Here is a 19,733-nt window from a genome sequence, read left to right as displayed (position 1 = left end):
GAGTCTCCCACAGTCCAGATGATCGCCCTTGTGTCAAGCAAATCCCCTGGGCTGTAAACTAAACCTGCTTCTGTTTGCTCTGCTCTCGGTGAAGGTGGGAGTGGTCCCTGTCAGACTGTCAGACCTGGAAGGAACTCAGGCAAAACCTCAATCCCTCCTCTGAGGCTTGGAGAGAGCCAGAGGGTTTCTGGAGGACCCTGCAGTGGACGGTAGGGAGAGGGCAGGTCATTAAAAACCATGTCTCCCAGACCAGGCGCGGTGGCTCACGCCTGTAATCCCAGCACTTAGGGAGGCCAAGGTGGGCAGATCATGAGGTCAAGAAATCGAGACCATCCTGGCCAACATGGTGAAACCCTGTCTCTACTAAAAATACAAAAATTAGCTGAGAGTAGTGGCATGTGCCTGTAGTCCCAGCTACTCGGGAGGCTGAGGCAGGAGAACGGCGTGAACCCAGGAGGTGGAGGAGTTGCAGTGAGCCAAGATCTTGCCACTGGACTCCAGCCTGGAGACAGCAAGACTCCATCTTAAAAAAAAAAAGACCATGTCTCCCAAGTTCCAGAACCACATGCTATCTGCTTACATTAAATCTTCTGATTCATTCTGATAAAACTTAAGATGCTAATTTCAAGTATATCAAGTTTAAAATCTGAATGTACTGAAACAAAGACTCCCCCCTTTAGCATCTGCTAATTTCCTTAGAGAACTCTCCAATGAATAGATGAATTATGATGCCTCCCTACAATTAAATGCCATGCTGTGAAATACCATGCTGTGAAATGGTTTAGCACCCTATTTAACCACGAGCAAGTATTCCTTATCTATTAACTGGGAAAAAGAAATTGCAGAATAAACCCATTTCTATAAGTGGTAGGTCTAAGGATATCTTAGCATATGCATAGAAAGATTAGGAAAAATAAACTCCAACCCTTTGATCGCCTTTACCCTGAAGGGGTGAAATTGGATGACCCTCAGTTTTAACTCACACATTGCCATGATGTAAAACATGCAGAGTAAATATTGCCATGACTAGAAACAAGATAAATAAACTCTTAAAAAGAAAACTTCCAAAACAGAGTTCTTCCTTCTTGTGCCCCCTTCCCTGTAGGAACTACAGAGTAGAGCTTTCCTTTGTAAAGAAATTGTCAAATAATCCTTCTGTCTTCCTTTTTCCAAACCTAAGAATCTCCATTCTCTTGGGTAGGTCAGCTGCGATGGTAGAAAAAGTGATATATATTTTCATATACTTTCCTAGAAGAACAAAAGTGCTTTCCCCTCATCATGAAGGCAGATTCTTTTGGGATTCAAACCCCTGAATTTTAGAACCCTAAAAAGTGTGAGTGAAACTCTCACCTGTTCAAGGCATAAGGATTTAGATATGCTCCTAGTGCTCTGAGCTTCACAAGACAAAGGCAGACATCACCTCAAAGGCACACACAGAAGCATGTGTCAAACATGTTAGGAAAATCCAATAGTGGGTCAATCTGTGCTAGCAAATGAACACAGCTCCTAAGATCACACACGTCATGCATTTTAAACGTTGAACAGTGTGAAGTTTTCCTTTTTTTATAAAGAAAGTTGGCCAGGCACGGTGACTCACACCTGTAATCCCAGCACTTTTGGAGGCTGAGGCAGGTGGATCACCTGAGGTCAGGAGTTTGAGACCAGCCTGGCCAACGTGGCGAAACCCCATTTCCACTAAAAATACAAAAAAGATTAGCCAGCAGTGGTGGCGCACACGTGTAATCCCAGCTACTCTGGAGGCTGAGGCAGGAGAATCACTTGAACCCAGGAGGCGGAGATTGCAGTGAACCAAGATTGCATCACTGTACATCAGCCTGGGTGACAGAGTGAGACTCCAACTCAAAAAAAGAAACAAAGGAAAGAAAGAAAGGGAAAAAAAAAAAGGAAAGAAAGTCAAGGAAGGATTCACTGAAGAGGCAGGACCTGGAGATGCAGCCTGAGTAAACAAAGCCAGATGGCCAAGGGCTGCAAGCTGGGGTAGTCCACGCTGGAGCATCCCAGTCAGTACACATGAATTCCCACCTCACTCCCCACATCAGTGACCACAAAGACATGGCCTTGGCTGTGCCAAGACCACAAACCTCCTTCCCTAGGACAGCAGGGTAGCAGCTGGACCACCAGAACTCCCAGGGCCAGTTGTCTCCAGCCTAGAGCACCCTTTTTCATTGACCTTAATGTGGTCTCTGCTGATTATAATTTACCTATATTTTATGGCCTCAAAATATACTTCTGAAACACTGAGGGTTTCTGGGAATGGACTCGCAAAGCAGTGGGGGTGGTGGAAATGCTGAGTAATGGTCAGGAGTCCACTCACATCCTCTCATGCCTTCTCATTAAATCTCCTTTCCTACACTTTGGGAGGCCAAGGCAAGCAGATTACCTGAGGCCAGGAGTTCAAGAGCAGCCTAGCCAACATGGCAAAACCCTGTCTCTACTAAAAATACAAAAATTAGCCTGGCATGGTGGCGAGTGCCTGTAATGCCAGCTACTCAGAAGGCTGAGGCACAAGAAACGCTAGAACCTGGGAGGCGGAGGTTGCAGTGAGCTGAGATTGTGCCACGGCACTCCAGCCTGGGTGACAGAGTGAGATTCTGTCTCAAAAATAAAACAAAATCTCCATTCCTATAATATCCTCAGTAATAGGCTGCCACACTCAAACTAGCAAGCTCTGAAATACATTAAACTCAGGTCACTTATATACCACTTTGTGTCTTGCCAGCCTCAAATTCAGAGATTCTTCATTAAGAGCCTCAGGGGTACCTCTATACTCTATACACAAAATGCAATTGCATTTCCTTTATTTCTTGCTTTATAATCATTTCCATTTCTATGATTTAGCCAGAATAATTGCTATTGTAACACTCAAAAAGACAGTTACATGTACAAACTATGCATTATAGACAGACATATTTGGAGACTGCCTGGTTTAAGGCCATGTGGTAAATACAGAGCTTGAATTATAACTATCTGGTCAAACCACAGAAACCATTATTTTGTGATGCATACAGTTAACTCAAGCCCATAAAAAGCCTTGTGTTTTCTGGAGTGGAGGGTGAAGGGTTGAGAAATTCTTCCAATTATCAGGAGGACTGGAGAGTAAAGCGTACAGATAGGGTGAAGGCAGAATCTCCGACAGCACGTAGATGTCCAGTCATACCATGTAAAAAAATGTGTTTGGTACTCACAAGGAAAGAAAAACACAGCTTGACGTTGAAAAGCTTTCATTTATAATATGCTGAGCCATGTTTATATCTTGGGAGAAGTTTCATGCAGTGCAGCAACAAAGCAAAATATTTTTTTTAATGCACCAAAGGTCATTGAGTAGCTCCAGACACCAAGCTGAGAGCCTACAATACAAAACAAAGAGTGATGGAATTTGCACCCTGAGATTTGGAATGGCTCAGCTTGAGAAACCAAGAACTCGTCCTAACCTTGATCCACTCTCCTGTTATCCCCTCCATCACTTCCCTGACACCCTCAAACCACCCCGCACAGAATGGAGAGGGTCTAACAGATGAAGGATTGGAGACACAGGCATGGTGACAGTCACCGAGGGACCACTGAGGGACCTGGACCTGCAGCAATTGCAAAGGACACAAGAGACCCCGGCTCAGTGGCCATGGAAGAAACAAAGACCATTTACCCAGCTTCTGACAAAGAGCCAGGCTGCTCACAACCTTATGCTTCCCCTCAAGTTTAAGGCAGAGGTTTTCAACCTACTGGAATCACATGAGGAGCTTTAGAAATTCCTGGTGCCTGGCACCCACCTCCAGAGTTTCTGGCATGACTCTGGTGTGAAAGGTGGCAAGCCAAGGTACATGGAGCAGCCTGAATGCTGGGATTTTTAAAAAGCTCCTCGGATGATTTCTATGTGCAGTCCAGGCTAAGAATCACTGCCTAGCACCTTGCCAGGAAGGAAACAACAGAACATTCTGTTGTTATGGTGATATAGTGACGATTAGGACCGTGCTTCTCAACATTTGATGTGCATAGCAAGCACCTAGTGACCTTGTCAGAATGCAAATTGTGATTGGGTAGGTCTGGGATGAGGCCTGGGCACCTGCATTTTTAACAGTGATGTCTTGCTGTGAACAGAATAGGTTCTAATCTCCCCAAATTTGGCACCATCCTGGAGAGAGGCTCTGCAGAAATGAAAGCATAGTAAAGCTTAATCCCTGTTATTTTAGATAAAGCTTAATCCCCGTTATTCTTCAATGATGTTGAACAGAATTTAATTTCATTGAATAAACTCAGGACATCGTGGACAGTGATATCCATCGAAAGCAAGGCATGTATGACAATGTGTCCCCCTTTATTAAATGGCATCAGTGTGTGCTGGGTTTTTGGAGTCGGGGGGAATGATTTTTGTGACTACTTTTGACGACTTGTCCAACTTTTGTTTTTAACTAGTGGGATGAATGTCACTGTTTCCAGCAGTCCTCCCTTCCTCTAAAGTGCCTCTTTTAAATTTGCAGTTGGCAGAAAAGCAAGGTAACCACAATTGTCAGGCCTTCAATAGCCCAGTAGTTGAGACGAAAACAGGCTCCGGAGTCAGACTGCCCGGTTTTGAAGCCCAGCCCAGCCCTGCTACGTACCTGCATGTGACCTTGACACTAGGTAAGAGCTTGCACAGTATAAAGACAAGCTGGAACAGCTTCTGACAGTGAGTCCTCACACACGGGGCAAACTGAGGCACTCATCAGACAGCATTTGATGCTTTTTTATATCCATCTTTGGTTCCTCAAAGCCTTTTGTAATATCTATTTCTTGTGATGTTTTCTTTATAATATCCATTTTGGATTCAAAGCTCCCTTGTATTGTCATCCCTTTCCTTCTCCCCTTCTTCCTTTTTCAGCTGTGTTCCAGATAGAAGTTGTTGCCAGTCATAAGTATGGGGTTACAATACAGTTTCTCTCTCCCTGTGTCCACCCAACCAGGCCAGTGTGATCTGCAGAAAACCAACAATACCAAAATCAATTTTACAGAATTTTTAAAACCCTTCAAATGTTCTCAGAGATAAAAGCCTGTTGATATTATATTCTAAGTTTTTCTCATCATTCAGATTTGGCCAGAACTACACTCCACTGCATTTTTGTTTGGGGTCAACCTTGCCTCTAAAGGGCATCATCGCCTGCTCTCATACAACCTGCAGTTGGTTCAACAAGTCTGTGGTCTAGGTGGGTTCCCAGGAAGGCAACCTCTGCTCTACCATGCAATTTCACACCACAAAAAAAGTGAGCCATTTATTTGTGGGAAAATTCCAAAATGAAGCAAGGACACATTATCAAGAGCAATCCAAATGAAAGCAAAGAGGCCATAGTCACAGAAAAAGCCACATCGTGATCTGTGCTGGCTTACACATGCCCTCCAATCTTCGAGGAAATAGTGCTAGACAAAGGCAGAGGGTTACAAAACTTACATTTGTCTATCTATGAACCTTTCTAAGTTTAAGCCTACTGAAGTTAAAATGGGTATGTTAAAGGTGAGAAAATTTTCACAACTTCATCTCCATAGGATCCTATTTCTGAACAGATCTGTGCCTGTGTTTTTTTTTTCTCTACACCATATCATTCCTTTACCTTCCTAATACATCAAATGATTAATTCCAGTTTCCTAACTTTTCCCTTCCTTTGCCAAAATACCATTATCAGACTTTGTCTCTCTTGCCTCAGAATATTTCTTTTAGACTGTTCTCTCCTCCTCCACTACTGTTTTCCACAGTCATTGTTAAAGCCATCACTATTTAGGAGTCTCCATGAGCTTTGTGGAACAAAACAGCTAGTATTAAAAGGAAGTTCAAAAATTCATAAGTTTAGGCTGGGCGTGGTGGCTCATGCCTGTAATGCCAGTACTTTGGGAGGCCGAGATGGGTGGATTACCTGAGGTCAGAAATTTGAGACCAGCCTGGCCAACATGGTGAAACACTGTCTCTACTAAAAGTACAAAAAAATTACCCGGGCATGGTGGCACAAGCCTCTAGTCCCAGCTACTCGGCAGGCTGAGGCAGGAGAATCCCCTGAACTCTGGAGGTGGAGGTTGCAGTGAGCTGAGATTGCACCACTGCCCCCCAGCTTGGGCGACAGAGACTGTTTCAAAAAAAAAAAAAAAAATTCTTAAGTTTAATCGCTGATATATTCTGCATAGTATACCCGTATAGTGGTATTATACATTTTTAGCCATACATGGAAAAATATAAAGTTATAACTGATTCAGAATACCCTTCAGTGAAAATGGCTTTTTTTCCAAATGTATATTCCTCCAAATATATGCTATCATTTGATCTTTGAATGTAAAAAGTTTTCTACTATACCAATTCAAAACTAACACTTCAGCTGGGTGCAGTGGCTCATGCCTATAATCCCAACACTTTAGGAGGCTGAGGAGTTCAAGACCAGCCTGGACAATGTAGCAAGAATCCATCTCTACATAAAATTAAATTAGCCAGGCATGGTGGTGCATTCCTGTAGTCCCAGCTACTCAGGAGGCTGAAGCAGGAGGATAGCTTCAGCCTGGGAGATCGAGGCTGCAGTGAGATATGATCGCACCACTGTACTGCAGCCTGGGCAACAGAGTGAGACCATGTCTCAAAAAACAAAAACAAAAAACCCTAACATGTTGAAATGTGTGGAGAGGTGACTTTCAGCCTACCAAGTGTGTGATAATTGATATGCAAATCAATGAGGGACGGTAGCAAGCCAAGGTAACACTCAAGGGTTACTCTACTGGCACAGGAAGGCTTGTCATGGAAAACTGTAGAAAGGCAGCAGGAAGTGAGTGCTCAATCAACTCCTTGCAATAAAGTCAGCTTCTTAGAAACTGGCAGATTATGCTTATTTCGAGTATCACTTAGGAATGATGACTTGAAAGAAGTTCCAGCTCAACAAAAACTGTGATTCCTGGAGATCAGAAAACCAAGTGACAACTAAAGATGCTTGGCCAAGATATCCAAACACTGTAATATAAATAAGGTGATACACAGGTAAGTGACGCAAAGATGAAGATGAGTGACTGTCCCAAAGTCACCTTGAGAATTCAGACATGTGGATGAGGTTATTATGGATGGAAAGTCCCACTCCCAGTGTTTGTATTAAAGTGGATCTGCAGGAGTCAAGTTTTCTTCTGTAAGGGGCTAGGCAGTAAATATCTCGGACTTTGGGGGCCAAACTGGGATTCTGTGTGTTCTTTTGCAATGCTTTAAAATCAAAAATGACTCAAACTATTAGAGTACAAGAACAAGCCATGAGCCCTAGTTTGCCAATCCCTGCTCTATACCAAACTCCCAGGGTTAGACCCTGCCTGTTGAGAGCCCCCCTGTATCTCCCACCAGTTCTGTTTACACAGCCTCCTGTGGGGCAACCCACAGAGTTGACATCTGCCCCTGTCATTCCCAGAGGACCAAGGATGAGAAGCTTCACTGCAGATGAGGCAAACAGAATATCTCACAGGAGTGGCCAAGAAAGAAAGCTCGAGAATAGATGTGGTCCCAGTTTCTGAAGTCCTCAAGGGCATGGTAACATGATCTAGTTCTACCACAACCAATAAGGTGACAACATATTCATCCAAGCTTTCACATCGGCTCTTAGCACACATGGATCATACCTTACAGCTAGAAAGATGTGACATTTTGCTTAATGAGGATTAAGTGTGGAGGCATCACCACCACCCCATTCTCTACAGGTGTTTCAAGCTGGAAACTAACTGTTCAAGAAGTGTCACATCCTTATATGACAAATCTATAATGCATTATGTGGAGAGTCAAGCAATGTTGGAAGGGCGTGCCATCTTTAAAATTCTGCTTAGTCCCCGTCGGAAAACATGAGGCTGGCCTAGGTCAGCTGGGCTTGGGGTATTTGTCCCTAAGTCAGGCAACTCTGATGCTGCCAGCCACATCACAGGTCACATGACAAAATAACTCACCTCCTCTTTGTAATGCTTTCACATTCCAATAATTCTTGGAAGAAACTTGTGGTACATGCTAAGTTCTTGCTAGCGCCTCTGCAGAAAACCTTCTGTTACCACTATCCCTGGGTTTTCCTGACTCTGCTTGAAGCTGTGGGATTTCTGTTGCTGAAAGGACACAGCTGGGCTACCGGAAATTAAGATCTTAACCCCCAAAGTGTGACATTAATCAAATGTATGTCCAAAACAAGTATCTTAAAAAGGTCCCAAAGGAAATCTTTGGGTCAAAATTCCTTTACTGAAAGATAAAGGGAACTGAAATTCCATGAGGACAGAGGATTTTTGCTGTGGTTGGGGGTTTGTCCAATTTTAAGATATACTCTAAGTGTCTAGAATGGTGCCTGGCAGATTGTAAGCACCCAACAAGTATTCGTTGACTAAGTAAATGAAGATCGTTTGTAAGATTAAAATTAGTCAATAGCTTCGCAGAAAAAAAGGACCTCACTTGGCAGAAGAGGAACTGCAGATGTTATAGCTGTTTACTTTTTCATCCCGCAAATAAAAGCAATAATCTAAAACAGAATGTGATCTTTGTTCTTTAGATACTCAACAATGCCCCAAATGCCAGCAGACCCTCTAAGCTCACAAAAGCAGCTCCGGTCCTGCTGAGCAGGAGAACAGCAGGGTTTGGAAAGCTGCTGAGTGAAATGCAAGCCTTCTCCTGAGAAGACAGAATATCTAGAATCAAGAAAGAGGCGTTTGGCTTTTCCGGGTGCACCCACCCCAGCTTCACTTACAAAGGATGAAGTTAACCATAGGAAGTCAGGCAGCAACCAGAGTAGCAACTGGATCTGATCTCAAAGGACACATCAGTGAAAGAGCAGCCTTTTGTGGTTACTGAGTTAAAATTGTTTCCAATTACTCTGCATTGTTTCTCTGAGAGTGAGTGAGAAGCGATACAGAATCTTCCCTCCCTCCTTCCCTCTAACACCTGTTCTTGTGAGAAGGCAGGGGGACCACCTTTAAAACCTTGATCCTCTACTCCAAAGCCAGTGTCTGTGACACAATTAACACATGGGCAGGAACCCACACGTCCTCATCAGGTGTTATTTAAGATAGCAAGTTCAAGGAGTTAGTGATAGCAGCCAGAATCTAGCACCTGCTACACATTTAGCAATTAAAGTTAAGCAGGTCTAACTGGGAACCAATGAAAACAATGGCAGCATCTCAGAGGTACAGTTAATCTCCGGTTTTTAGAACAGACTTCCTAGCTCAGATTTTAAATAAAGCACATTTGGAAAGGAAGAGAAGTTTTTTGAAGGCCTAACAGATTTCAGTTCAATCTTATTGTTTACTTTTAACATAGTCATTCTGTCATTCAACAAATACGTATAGGACAGCCTCTCTGTCCAGACACAGAGCTAGCCTCTGAGGATATAGTCATGAATGAGAACAGATGGCCCAGAGGGTTGACAGCCCATGCTAGAGATGGCCTAACACAGGAGAGGAGAAGGCTGCCTTCGGCATGCAAGGTGTGTGATTCAGGTCATTCTGCACAAAACCACCTCCACCTAGCCCCTGCTCTCTTCTTCACAAGTTTGTTTGTTTTGTTTGTTTTGAGACAGAGTCTCGCTCTGTTGCCCAGGCTGGAGTGCAGTGGCGTGAGTGATCTTGGCTCACCACAACCTTCACCTCCCAGGTTCAAGTGATTCTCCTGCCTCAGCCTCCTGAGTAGCTGAGACTACAGGCGTGTGCCACCATGCCCGGCTAATTTTTATATTTTTAGTAGAGACGGGGTTTCACCATGTTGTCAGGCTGGTCTCAAACTCCTGACCTCCTGATCCGCCCGCCTTGGCCTCCCAAAGTGCTGGGATTACAGGCGTGAGCCACCGCACCTGGCTAGAGTTCTTCACAATTTTCATATCATTTCCTCCCTGAACTACATGCCCTGAATGAGCCAACTCTTCACAGAGCTGCCCTCAGTACCTGGCCTTAGCTATGCCAGCCAGAGGACAGGGAAGCAAGCAGAGGAGAGAGAAATCAGAATGGGCCTGGGGCTGATGATCCTATTTCTAGTCTTCTTTCTGCCAGTAAGACCCTTCAAAATCCTGGACAAGGGATGAAAGGGGTGTAACTTCAAGTTCTAATTCAGGCTGTGCCTTCCACTGGCTCTTATGGCCATGAGTAGAGTAGCTTGGCTAGTCAGGGAGGTAGCAGGAAACAACAATACTCTAATTTTCCCAGGGCACTAGGTTTCTGGGCTCTCCTACATTTCAAAATAGCATCTGGAAACGAGTGAAGTTTCTGGCTGTGGTCTCAAATTGCTCTTTCGAAAAGATAAAGTTCATAAGACTCACAAAATTCAACAAACATCCATTGAGTATCTAAAACATTCAACATGCAGACTTGGCAAGATGTAGTGATGACGATGGGAGGTATTACTAACATAGCACTTCCTATGTGTCTTGAATTTTTCAAAGCACTTTATATGTATTAAGCACAATCCTCACAGCGGCCCTATAATTTAAGTACCAATTGGATGCTCATTTTACAGAGGAGAAAATTAAAAACACAGAGATTAAAACTGTTCAAGGTCACAAAACCACCAAGTAGTAGAGCTGGGATTCAAACTGCAGCAAAGAGTTTATATTATTTTATGTGTTTTGACATTATCGAACCCCCCCATGGGAACTTGGTGACTTGCCAGAGAAGTGCACTATACACTCTTTCCTCAAATGTGTCCTTACCTAGAGCCCAAATGCTATCAATCTGGTAGTACTATTCTAATTAAAAGGACCTTGCTCTTCAAAGTACTCTAAGTAAACACATTTGCAGAAATATCACATTAATTTTCACATTCTCACAAGACTTGGCAACATAGTTGCATTACCTCAAAGAAAGGTCATTGTTTTACATCCCCCATGTCACTATTTCCCATGAGAACGTGGGAATTAGGCAAGAACACCATCTAATGAGACAGCACTAGCTGGACAGATGAATACTAGCAGGGCAGAGGGGCACCTGGGGCATCCATACCACTCAGCCTCCACGTGGAGCTCCACGAACCCAAAGTCAAAAATCACAGCTAGTTTTTAAAAAGTATTTAACACACAGTTCAAGAACCATTTCGTCAAGCCAACACACACACACACACACACACACACACACACACACACGAAGCCATGCCTATCTCATCTTGTTTTCTGTGAAGGTGATGGCAGTCTGTTGGAGTGAGCATCCCTCAAAGGTCTACAATGTGGCCAAGGACTTTGATTGTACATTGTTCTTTTTTTAAATAACCGTTCCAAATATCGTGAGATGCACTGTTACACGAAGTCCCTTGCCTTCCTAAAAGCCACCCTACTTCTAAGAAGAAGGGCTCAGTCCTCTCCGGAGTCTACACAGGGGAGGTGATAGCATTGCTTTCATGTAAATCACGTAATGCGAAAATTTTTAAATCTTCATCTTAAAAGTATTTTATTTTCACCAGCCTTCATGGCCCCCCTTTTTTGTCCCTTAACTTGAGACATATGAAGGCTTTTGGTCTCCCTGAGAGTGGGTGGAGGCAGCCAGGGCTTAACTGTACACTGACTTGAGACCAGTTGAATGAAGGTATACACTTTTAAAAAGGGGGGGGAAACCATTTTGAAGAACATGGTTAAATCTGCTTTTGACCAAAAGCCATTTCTAGCTGCTTGTCTCTCTTCCCCATCACTAGTACAGCATATGAACTACATGACTTTGAACTCAATCATACACCATTGCTTACTGGTCACAGTTTCAAAGACCTTGATATAAAATCAAGTCTGCAAACTGAGGCCAGAGATTGTATTTTATCATTTTATATTCAAACATTTCCTAGGACTATTCTGAGCTTGAAATCAATGCACGATAGATTATTAATTAAGAAGTCAAGGGTTGATTAGGATGTTTATTCCACAGCCTCAATGAAAACTGGGTTTCATTAGTGTTTCCTACACACAAGCATATTTCTTGTTTAAGAAAGCTTTCTTTTTTTTTTTTTTTTTTTTTTTTTTTTTTTTTTTTTTGAGACAGAGTCTCACTCTGTCACCAGGCTGGAGTGCAGTGGTGAGATCTCGGTGCCCTGCAACCTCCACCTCCTAGATTCAAACGATTCTCCTGCCTCAGCCTCCAAAGTAGCTAGGACTACAGACACACACCACCACACCCAGTTAATTTCTGTATTTTTAGTAGAGACGGGGTTTCACCATGTTAGCCAGAATGGTCTCGATCTCTTCACGTCGTGATCCACCCGCCTTGGCCTCCCAAAGTGCTGGGATTACAGGCGTGAGCCACCGCACCCAGACAGGAACCTTTTTATTGATATCACCTAATAAAGGAAAGGTAAAATCTTTTGTTCAAGCTACATGGTTTGGGAAAGGGGGGAAAAGAACTTGTGGGCAAAACTTTGATACCCACAAGACGGGTAATGCTGTAATAACTTTATATGCTTAGTTTGGCTATCAGTTCAGTTCAGCTACATCACCCAACTCTGATATCTTAACTACGGGTAAGAATATTCCCTGTGTCACATTATAATGCTGAGCAAATACATAAACTCACTAAGCTGTCACTGGCATTCATTTGAGAAGTGCTTAATAAACATTGGGTACTTGGCACAATACACAATGGGGATAGACAGTCCATGGAGACAGTGACCCTGTGACTAAGATAAAATCCTACAAGGAAAGAGTTATGTATGTACGCACGAATTTTGTGTATAATATAAGCTCAATTGTCTAAGACAGACTGCAAGGGCAATGGTAATTCAGAAAGCCTGAATGTGATCCTAGGGATGACAGTGTTTTCTGTGAAACTCTGTCTTTGAAATTTACAGCCATCTGGGTTTATATAGTCTTCTTACTTATATCCCAGAATCTGGAACATCCCATAGGCACCTCTGGGATGACGAAAGGGCTCATGCATTGAAGTCAGACAACTCTGAGTTTGAATCCTGGCTCTCACATATAGTTTTGTGACCTTGGGCACATCATTAATATTTAATCCCTCTGAGGTTTGCTTCACTTTTTTGTAAAGCTCAGATAATACAAATGCTACAAAGTTGGCTGTACGTGAGATGGCTATATGTGAAGTGCATAAAATAGTGAAATACACTGTCAAATCCTCAAGTTGTCACTCCCATTTAATATCTAATAAAAAATGCTAGAAGTGGACAGGTGTTGCTTACATGAAGCTAAGTAAAACAGAAGTAGGGTAAGGAGGTAGTTTCAGGACAAAGGATATTCAGAGTCCATTTTTTCTTCTCCAAATCATTTAGTTTACCATAACTTTTGGGTATAATGGCAGATCAGATTTATCACTCATTCTATCATACTTATTTTAGTATTAGACCTATCTCTCATATCAATGATTTAAGAGATGAGGTCTTGGCTGGGAGTGGTGACTCATGCCTGTAATCCCAGCATTTTGGGAGGCCAAGGCGGGCAGGTCACTTGGGGTCAGGAGTTTGAGACCAGCCTGGCAAAATGTGGTAAAACCTCATCACTACTAAAAATACAAAAATTAGCCGGACATGGTGGCAGATGCCTATAATCTCAGCTACTCGGGAGGCTAAGCCAGGAGAATCACTCAAACCCAGGAGGCAGAGGTTGCAGTGAGCCGAGATCACATGCCATCACACTCCAGCCTGGGCAATAAGAGCGAGACTTCATCTCAAAAAGTCTCACTTTGCCATACAGGCTGGAGTGAGAATGCAGTGGCATGACACGTTAGTAACTTTTTTTTTTCTTTTTTTTTAAGGAGTCTTGCTCTGTCACCAGGCTGGAGTCCAGTGGCGTGATCTCAGCTCACTGCAACCTCTGCCTCCTGGGTTCAAGTGATTCTCCTGCTTCACCCTCCCGAGCAGCTGGGACTACAGGTGTGCGCCACCGCCCCCAGCGAATTTTTGTATTTTTAGTAGCGATGGGGTTTCGCCATGTTGGCCAGGATGGTCTCCATCTCTTGACCTTGAGATCCGCTAGCCTCGGCCTCCCAAAGTGCTGGGATTACAGGCATGAGCCACCGCACCTGGCCTAGTAACTTTTTACAAGTCATTTTTAAACACATTTCAGGTTCAGAATTGGCTTCCAGAGTTCCTTCACTTGTGCTGAAAACCATTCACCAAAAGCCACCTGGTAAAGAGAATGCTATATAGTCAAAGAACATTCCATCAGTAATGCTGCATTACTTACGGCTCAATTCAAAGTAACTTTTAAAGGCTGGCTTCCTGGAAGGCTGGTCCTTTATCTCACTTTAGTTTAACAAGGTAGGACAGCTAACTGGTCACCTGCAAAGGCCTCCATGCTCCTTTAAGGATCTGTCTAAATGGGTCTGCATGTATCCTGGGGATGAGGACACTGGTTTCTTACAACAGTGCTTCAAGATTGTATGCATCTCTCATTAAGACAGATTCTGATTCAAGAGATCTGGGGGCAGAGGCCTGGGATTCTAACAAGCTCCCAGATCATGCTGTGCAGCTGGTTTCCAGATGATACTTGAGGTAGCAAGGGTCTACAGGGTTAGGACAATCAAGTCACAAACTGAGGAAAACAGTATCCTCTATTCTTGGGGTTCAAGATGAGTAGATTATAGAAACAGGATAAGACCAATGGAATACAGAGAACGCTTGACTTCCATAGAGAAAATAGATCTAAAAGCAAAATCTAAGATCTTTTCATATATACAAGGATCAACACCACTTTCAAGCTGAAAGCATCCTTTCCCATTCCTTTAAACAAAGTTCTTTCTTCTTCTCCTTGATATAAAACATCATTTTTGCTAGATCTCATAGCAGTTTGAGTAGCTGTTAGTGAAAACATACGCCAAGGTGCTGCTAGTGTCTCCTGTTGATATAAAAGAAACACCACACTGCTTTAAAAAGTCTGGAAAAGACGACAGTCATGGCATTAACAAACAGAATAATCGGGCACCAAATGGTTTCTGAAAATCTAACATGCATTCTGTAACTGTCACTGATTTATGTGAAGTCTGACCTTCAGAGACTAAACGAATGAGCAAACCATCTCAGTGTCATTTCCCATGTTAAATTCGAGGCTTTATACCGTGCTGATAGGAAAACAATGTGTCCTAAGAAACACTGCAGTCGTGTGGATGAAAGACAGGGCTGGAACCAGGCAAGCAATCCTGCTGCCAGCACCACCAGGTCACTTCAGGAGCTCGGTAACCTTGCTCACCCAGTTAGCCTCTTGAAGACTTAACCTGCCAATTGAACATACTCCTTTCTCCTCTACTACCTCCTTTTTGTTCAGCGTTCACCCCCCGCACATGCCAAGAGTCACTCCTAAGCGCAAGGAGTGACTGTTGATTTGCCTAATTGTTGTCCCTCCACTGCCAACAACAGATTTAACAGCAGAAGTACGCGATGTAACTGATGGTGCTTTTGCACCCATAAACTGACAGCCCTGGAATCACTTACGTCTGAACCTTTGGGTACATGAAATGTTCTCAGCTGCAAGAAACGCTATGATTGATTTATAGGCAACAACCTTATGAGGAATAAAACATTGTTTTCTTTCAAGTTCGTTTCTAGGGACTGCTGCGTTACCGTGTACTACTCAGTATTTATCCCGGCAACCCGAGCAGAGTATATGAGTCTCAGAGACAGTCAGGTGTGGGCATATGATCACAGTACCTTGTACAGCGCCTCTAAAAAGCAGATATCCAATAAACGTTTATGGGTGCATGCTCCCCTATCCAGTGAGAGCACTGGAACAGAAGCCAAGAATTCAATGGTGAAAAACCAAAATCAACCCTCATCTCCAAAAGGCTGCAAGCAGAACAGTGGTTCTCTCCTTTAGGAGATAAGAACCACCTGGGGATGGATTCCCTAGCCTCATCCACGCTTAGTTTTAACAAGCGCACGGGGTCACTCATTTAACAGATACCCAGGCGGATCTGTGGCCCACATTCTTAGAAATACTTTTGTCCTCTGCCCCAACAATCTTTTTATTTTCACTCAACACAACCACTCACAATCTTCCTCCTACATTTTTGTCCAGAGGCCGTGACAGTCACACGCTGCCCCAAGAGAAGGTCAGAAGACAGGCAAGTGCCAAGAATTGCCTTGTTGACTTTGTGTTTTCAAAACAAAACACGAATACAAAAGCCGCCATCCGTGTTTGCTATGCCCCACTGTTTACACCCAAAATCCAATCCAATCTCCTTCACAGACTTGTAGCCGCCTCTTCTCCAACTTTTGCCACGCAAGTATTTCAGGGAGCGGCAAACATCCTCAGGATCTCAGGGCACACACCCTAGATGCAAACTCAGTTGCCCAGTGTTGCTCTGACTCCTATCCAACCAACACTCAAAGATTCGCACCGCGCGTCACGCACCCAGCACATTCCAGTGTAAACGCTGCTCGGGTCCCAAGCGCATCTCCAAACCCCTCCTTTACGGCGCCGCCTCCCCAGTCAGCCCAGTTGGCAGTGGCGAACAGTCCGCAGAGCCCCCAGGCTTACCTGTAGCATGTGGTGAGCTCGCCTGTAGGCTTCAGACACGGGTATTTAGTCGTCGCGATTTTACTCTCTGAGCAGATTTCTCTACGAAAAAGAGCAGAGGAAACGTTTGATTCTCAAAGAGAGAGCGGAGGCGGGCAGTGCGCGCTGGGGAGTCCCTGGCGCGTGGGGGGATCGCCGGGCTCCATGTCCCGGCGCGCTGGGCAGGGGCTGGTCCCCAAACGCGTACGCAGAGCAGACTCTGGGCACAGGGACGAGCCAGGCGAGGGTCACGACGGGGCGAACCAGCTCCAGGAGAACGGAAGCGGGGTTCACGAGCTGTGCCCGCCGTTGTGGTACCCGGGGGGAAGCAGGAACGCTAGACGGAGGGTATCCCAGACGCGACCCACGGATGGCAGGGCGCATAGGCTGATACCCGGGAGCTAAGGGAAGTGTAGCCCAGGACAGCTGAGCACTCTCCTTACGGCCAGAGGAGTGAGGGCGTGCGGATCGCTGCGGGAGTGGGCGCCGAGGAGGACCGCCGGCACCCTGGCGAGCCGGACGCGCATCCAGCAGGAGCTTGCGCTGGGGCTTGCAGCGCTTACCTGTCGCCGTCCTCCGGCTCCTCTCTGTAGGTCCACGTGTGTCCCAGCGCCAGGAGCAGCAGCAGCGGACCCAGGCTCCTGCCCAGCTGGCCCCTGGCAGCTCCTCCCCGGCTCGGAGGCGGCGGCACCATCAGGGAAGCTCCCGGCTTCTTCCCAGAGCCGAGCTCTGTCCCGGCCCCGAGTCCTGCTCCTCCGCGGCCGCCGCCTTCCCTCTTCCCGGCAGGGGGCGCCGGAGAGCAGGGGCGTTTGCACCACCTGCACGGGGAGCAGAGGTCAGGATTATGTGGCTGGGGAGAAAATAAGGCTAGGAGTTGGGGTGCCAGCAGAGAGGCAGGTAAAGGGGGGTACCTGCGGTGTCCGGCCGGCACGAGGGCCCTGGGGTCCAAGTTGTCTCGTCGGGACCTTCACGCCGGATTGACAGGCTTCCCGGACTCGGCTTGGGGCTGCGTCCTCGACTCTTCCCTCTCCCTCCTCTGGGAGAACCGCGCAGGGTGGGGAAAGCCGGCGGTTGTTTGCATTTTGCACCAGGGTCGAACGACCGGGAGGAGGAGGAGCTGATTCTCCACCAGAGAGAAGAGGGAGGGGGAGGAGAGGGGTTAATAAGCTTCCTTCCTGTTGTCCATGGGTGTCTAAAGCCCAGGGTCAGGCCAGTGTTCGCCTTTCCTCCTTGAGGACCTACCCTGCGCTTTTCAACTATCTTAGTCTTCTTTTCTCTTAGATTACGTGAGGAAGGGGGAGTTGAAAGGCAAACGGGCCTCTCAAATTGTTCAAACCTGAAATAGCGCTTTTTATATAGTATAATCACTCTTCCTTAAAACCTTTAGAAGAAATTTCTCTGGTTGTTTCATTGGTCAATAAACTATGCTCTGTCTTCTTCATAACTCGAGTTCGGAACAAGTAAGGAGGTCTTTCTGGGAGCCTTACATCTCCTTGCCCTCAGCGGCGTTAATACTGTTTCCATGCCGAGCACATCACAGCTGGAAACGCCCCCTCCCCCATCAAATCAGACGCGTGGGGGCAAATTAATTACAGGTGTTGCTACCTGCTAGTGTATACAGCTGCGTTTATAGATAACAAGAAAACGGAGGAGGGGGGCCCTAAATTGGCTTCCTTGACGGTGACCCTAGTTTAATTCGCGTGTCAGCAACTTAACACTTTGTTGCTCTTTAGGAGTTTTCTCAGCTCTTTCAAGAGAAACTGGGGACGTGGATGTGGCCCAGAAATAAGTTGGAAAAGGAAAAGTTCTAATGCCTAAGCTCTAAAATATGCATGGTTCTGCATTTCACAGGACAACGAGGTGAAAAGGTGGCTTGTTGACAAGTGACCGGTGTGTAAGTTGGTTAGGTAAGCACGTGTTTTGATAAACAGAATATCCTGGTCAACTGAGAATTACCACATATATCACATACACATTTATTTATTTTTATTTTTATTTTGAGATGGAGTCTCGCTCTGCCACCCAGGCTGGAGTGCAGTGTCTCAATCTTGGCTCACTGCAACCTCCGCCTCCCGGGTTCAAGAGATTCTCCTGCCTCAGCCTCCCAAGTAGCAGGGATTACAGACGCATGCTACCACAGCCAGCTCATTTTTGTATTTTCAGTAGAGACAGGGTTTCACCATGTTGGCCAGGGTGGTATTGAACTCCTGGCCTCAAGTGATCTGCCCAACTCAGCCTCCCAAAGTGCTGGGATTACAAGCATGAGCCATAGCAGCCAGCCCACATTGATATTTTTGATAGCAATAACATTCTCATTCTTCTGTAGAATGCTATGTCTTTTCCTAAGATTTTTCATATTCGAGATTTTATTTGGTTCCCACAATATCCCTTCAATCTGAGCATCTGATTTCTTAGTTCGGTGAGGTGCGTTTTTGTTGGTTTATTTTACAAAACTTACATATTCGGAAGACCACCCACTTGATTTTAAAATATGACACTGCTACTTAACACAAATAAGTTAATTTTTATTTGATAATTCAGAAGACATTTCAGAATGTTGCAAAACTGGAGAGTGATCATCATGAGGTCAGAAAAAAAACAACTTACCATGAGGTCAGAAAAAACTGGATTCAAACTCAGGCTGTTTGGTTTCCTAGAGGAGTGATCTGAAGCAAGTTACTTAACCTTCTGACACTCCGTTTCCTCATCTGTAAAATGGGGAAATGTCTCTCATCAATTTTTATGAGTATTAAATGAAGTAATAACTATATTACTATATAAATCCATAGCATTTTGTTTATCACGCCTGGCATATATTGAGTGCCCAGTAAACATTACTACTTGTAACGTAATTATTGTATTGCACACAACTTTAAGTTTTTGCCTTCTAGCTTTCTAGCTTTTCACTTCCTAGATATATAAGAATCCATTTGATAATAGTTGTTTGGGTTCGTAAAGAGAGACCTCACTAAGCACATGAGAAAGCCCTTCTGGGGTTTATGATAATTGTATCTCTTCAGATTGTGACCAAAAACTGTTTGATTTCCATCTTGGGAGAGAGACGCCATCTTGTAGGAGGTTCCATTTTTAATTCCTTACCAATTACTGTATTTTGACAACTTGCTGTCTTTTTTCTCATCTTTACTCATTTTATTCTTCTACTGTTGCATTGTGGATGTTAGTTCTACAGTAATAGACCGTGGTGTAGAAGATTAATTATCAGTTTCATTAAACAGTTACTAGGCTACAAGTGTAGACCTGCAGCATTTCAGGGAAAGTGATTCAGGCTGCAAA

General features: G+C 44.6%; 1 protein-coding gene across 2 annotated transcripts in view; it reads right to left on the bottom strand.

Annotated features, from left to right (window-relative positions):
* The window catches only part of CCBE1 (collagen and calcium binding EGF domains 1), a 292,036-nt gene extending 274,157 nt beyond the window's left edge, over positions 1–17,879 (bottom strand). Inside the window, exons 1-3 of one of the 2 annotated variants that reach the window (XM_008013906.3) lie at positions 17,351–17,879; positions 17,003–17,257; positions 16,422–16,502 (exon numbers count right to left, since the gene is read on the bottom strand). In XM_008013906.3, the coding sequence (XP_008012097.3) occupies positions 16,422–16,502; positions 17,003–17,133 (212 nt within the window). In that variant the 5' untranslated portion in view covers positions 17,134–17,257; positions 17,351–17,879. The remainder of the gene's footprint in view (positions 1–16,421; positions 16,503–17,002; positions 17,258–17,350) is intronic. The other variant, XM_008013908.3, reaches the window with a different exon arrangement.
* Positions 17,880–19,733: the final 1,854 nt, after the last annotated feature.

Source organism: Chlorocebus sabaeus, chromosome 18 (genome assembly GCF_047675955.1).
Source record: "Chlorocebus sabaeus isolate Y175 chromosome 18, mChlSab1.0.hap1, whole genome shotgun sequence".
NCBI lineage: Eukaryota > Metazoa > Chordata > Mammalia > Primates > Cercopithecidae > Chlorocebus > Chlorocebus sabaeus.
This window is presented reverse-complemented; position numbering and strand designations above follow the sequence as displayed.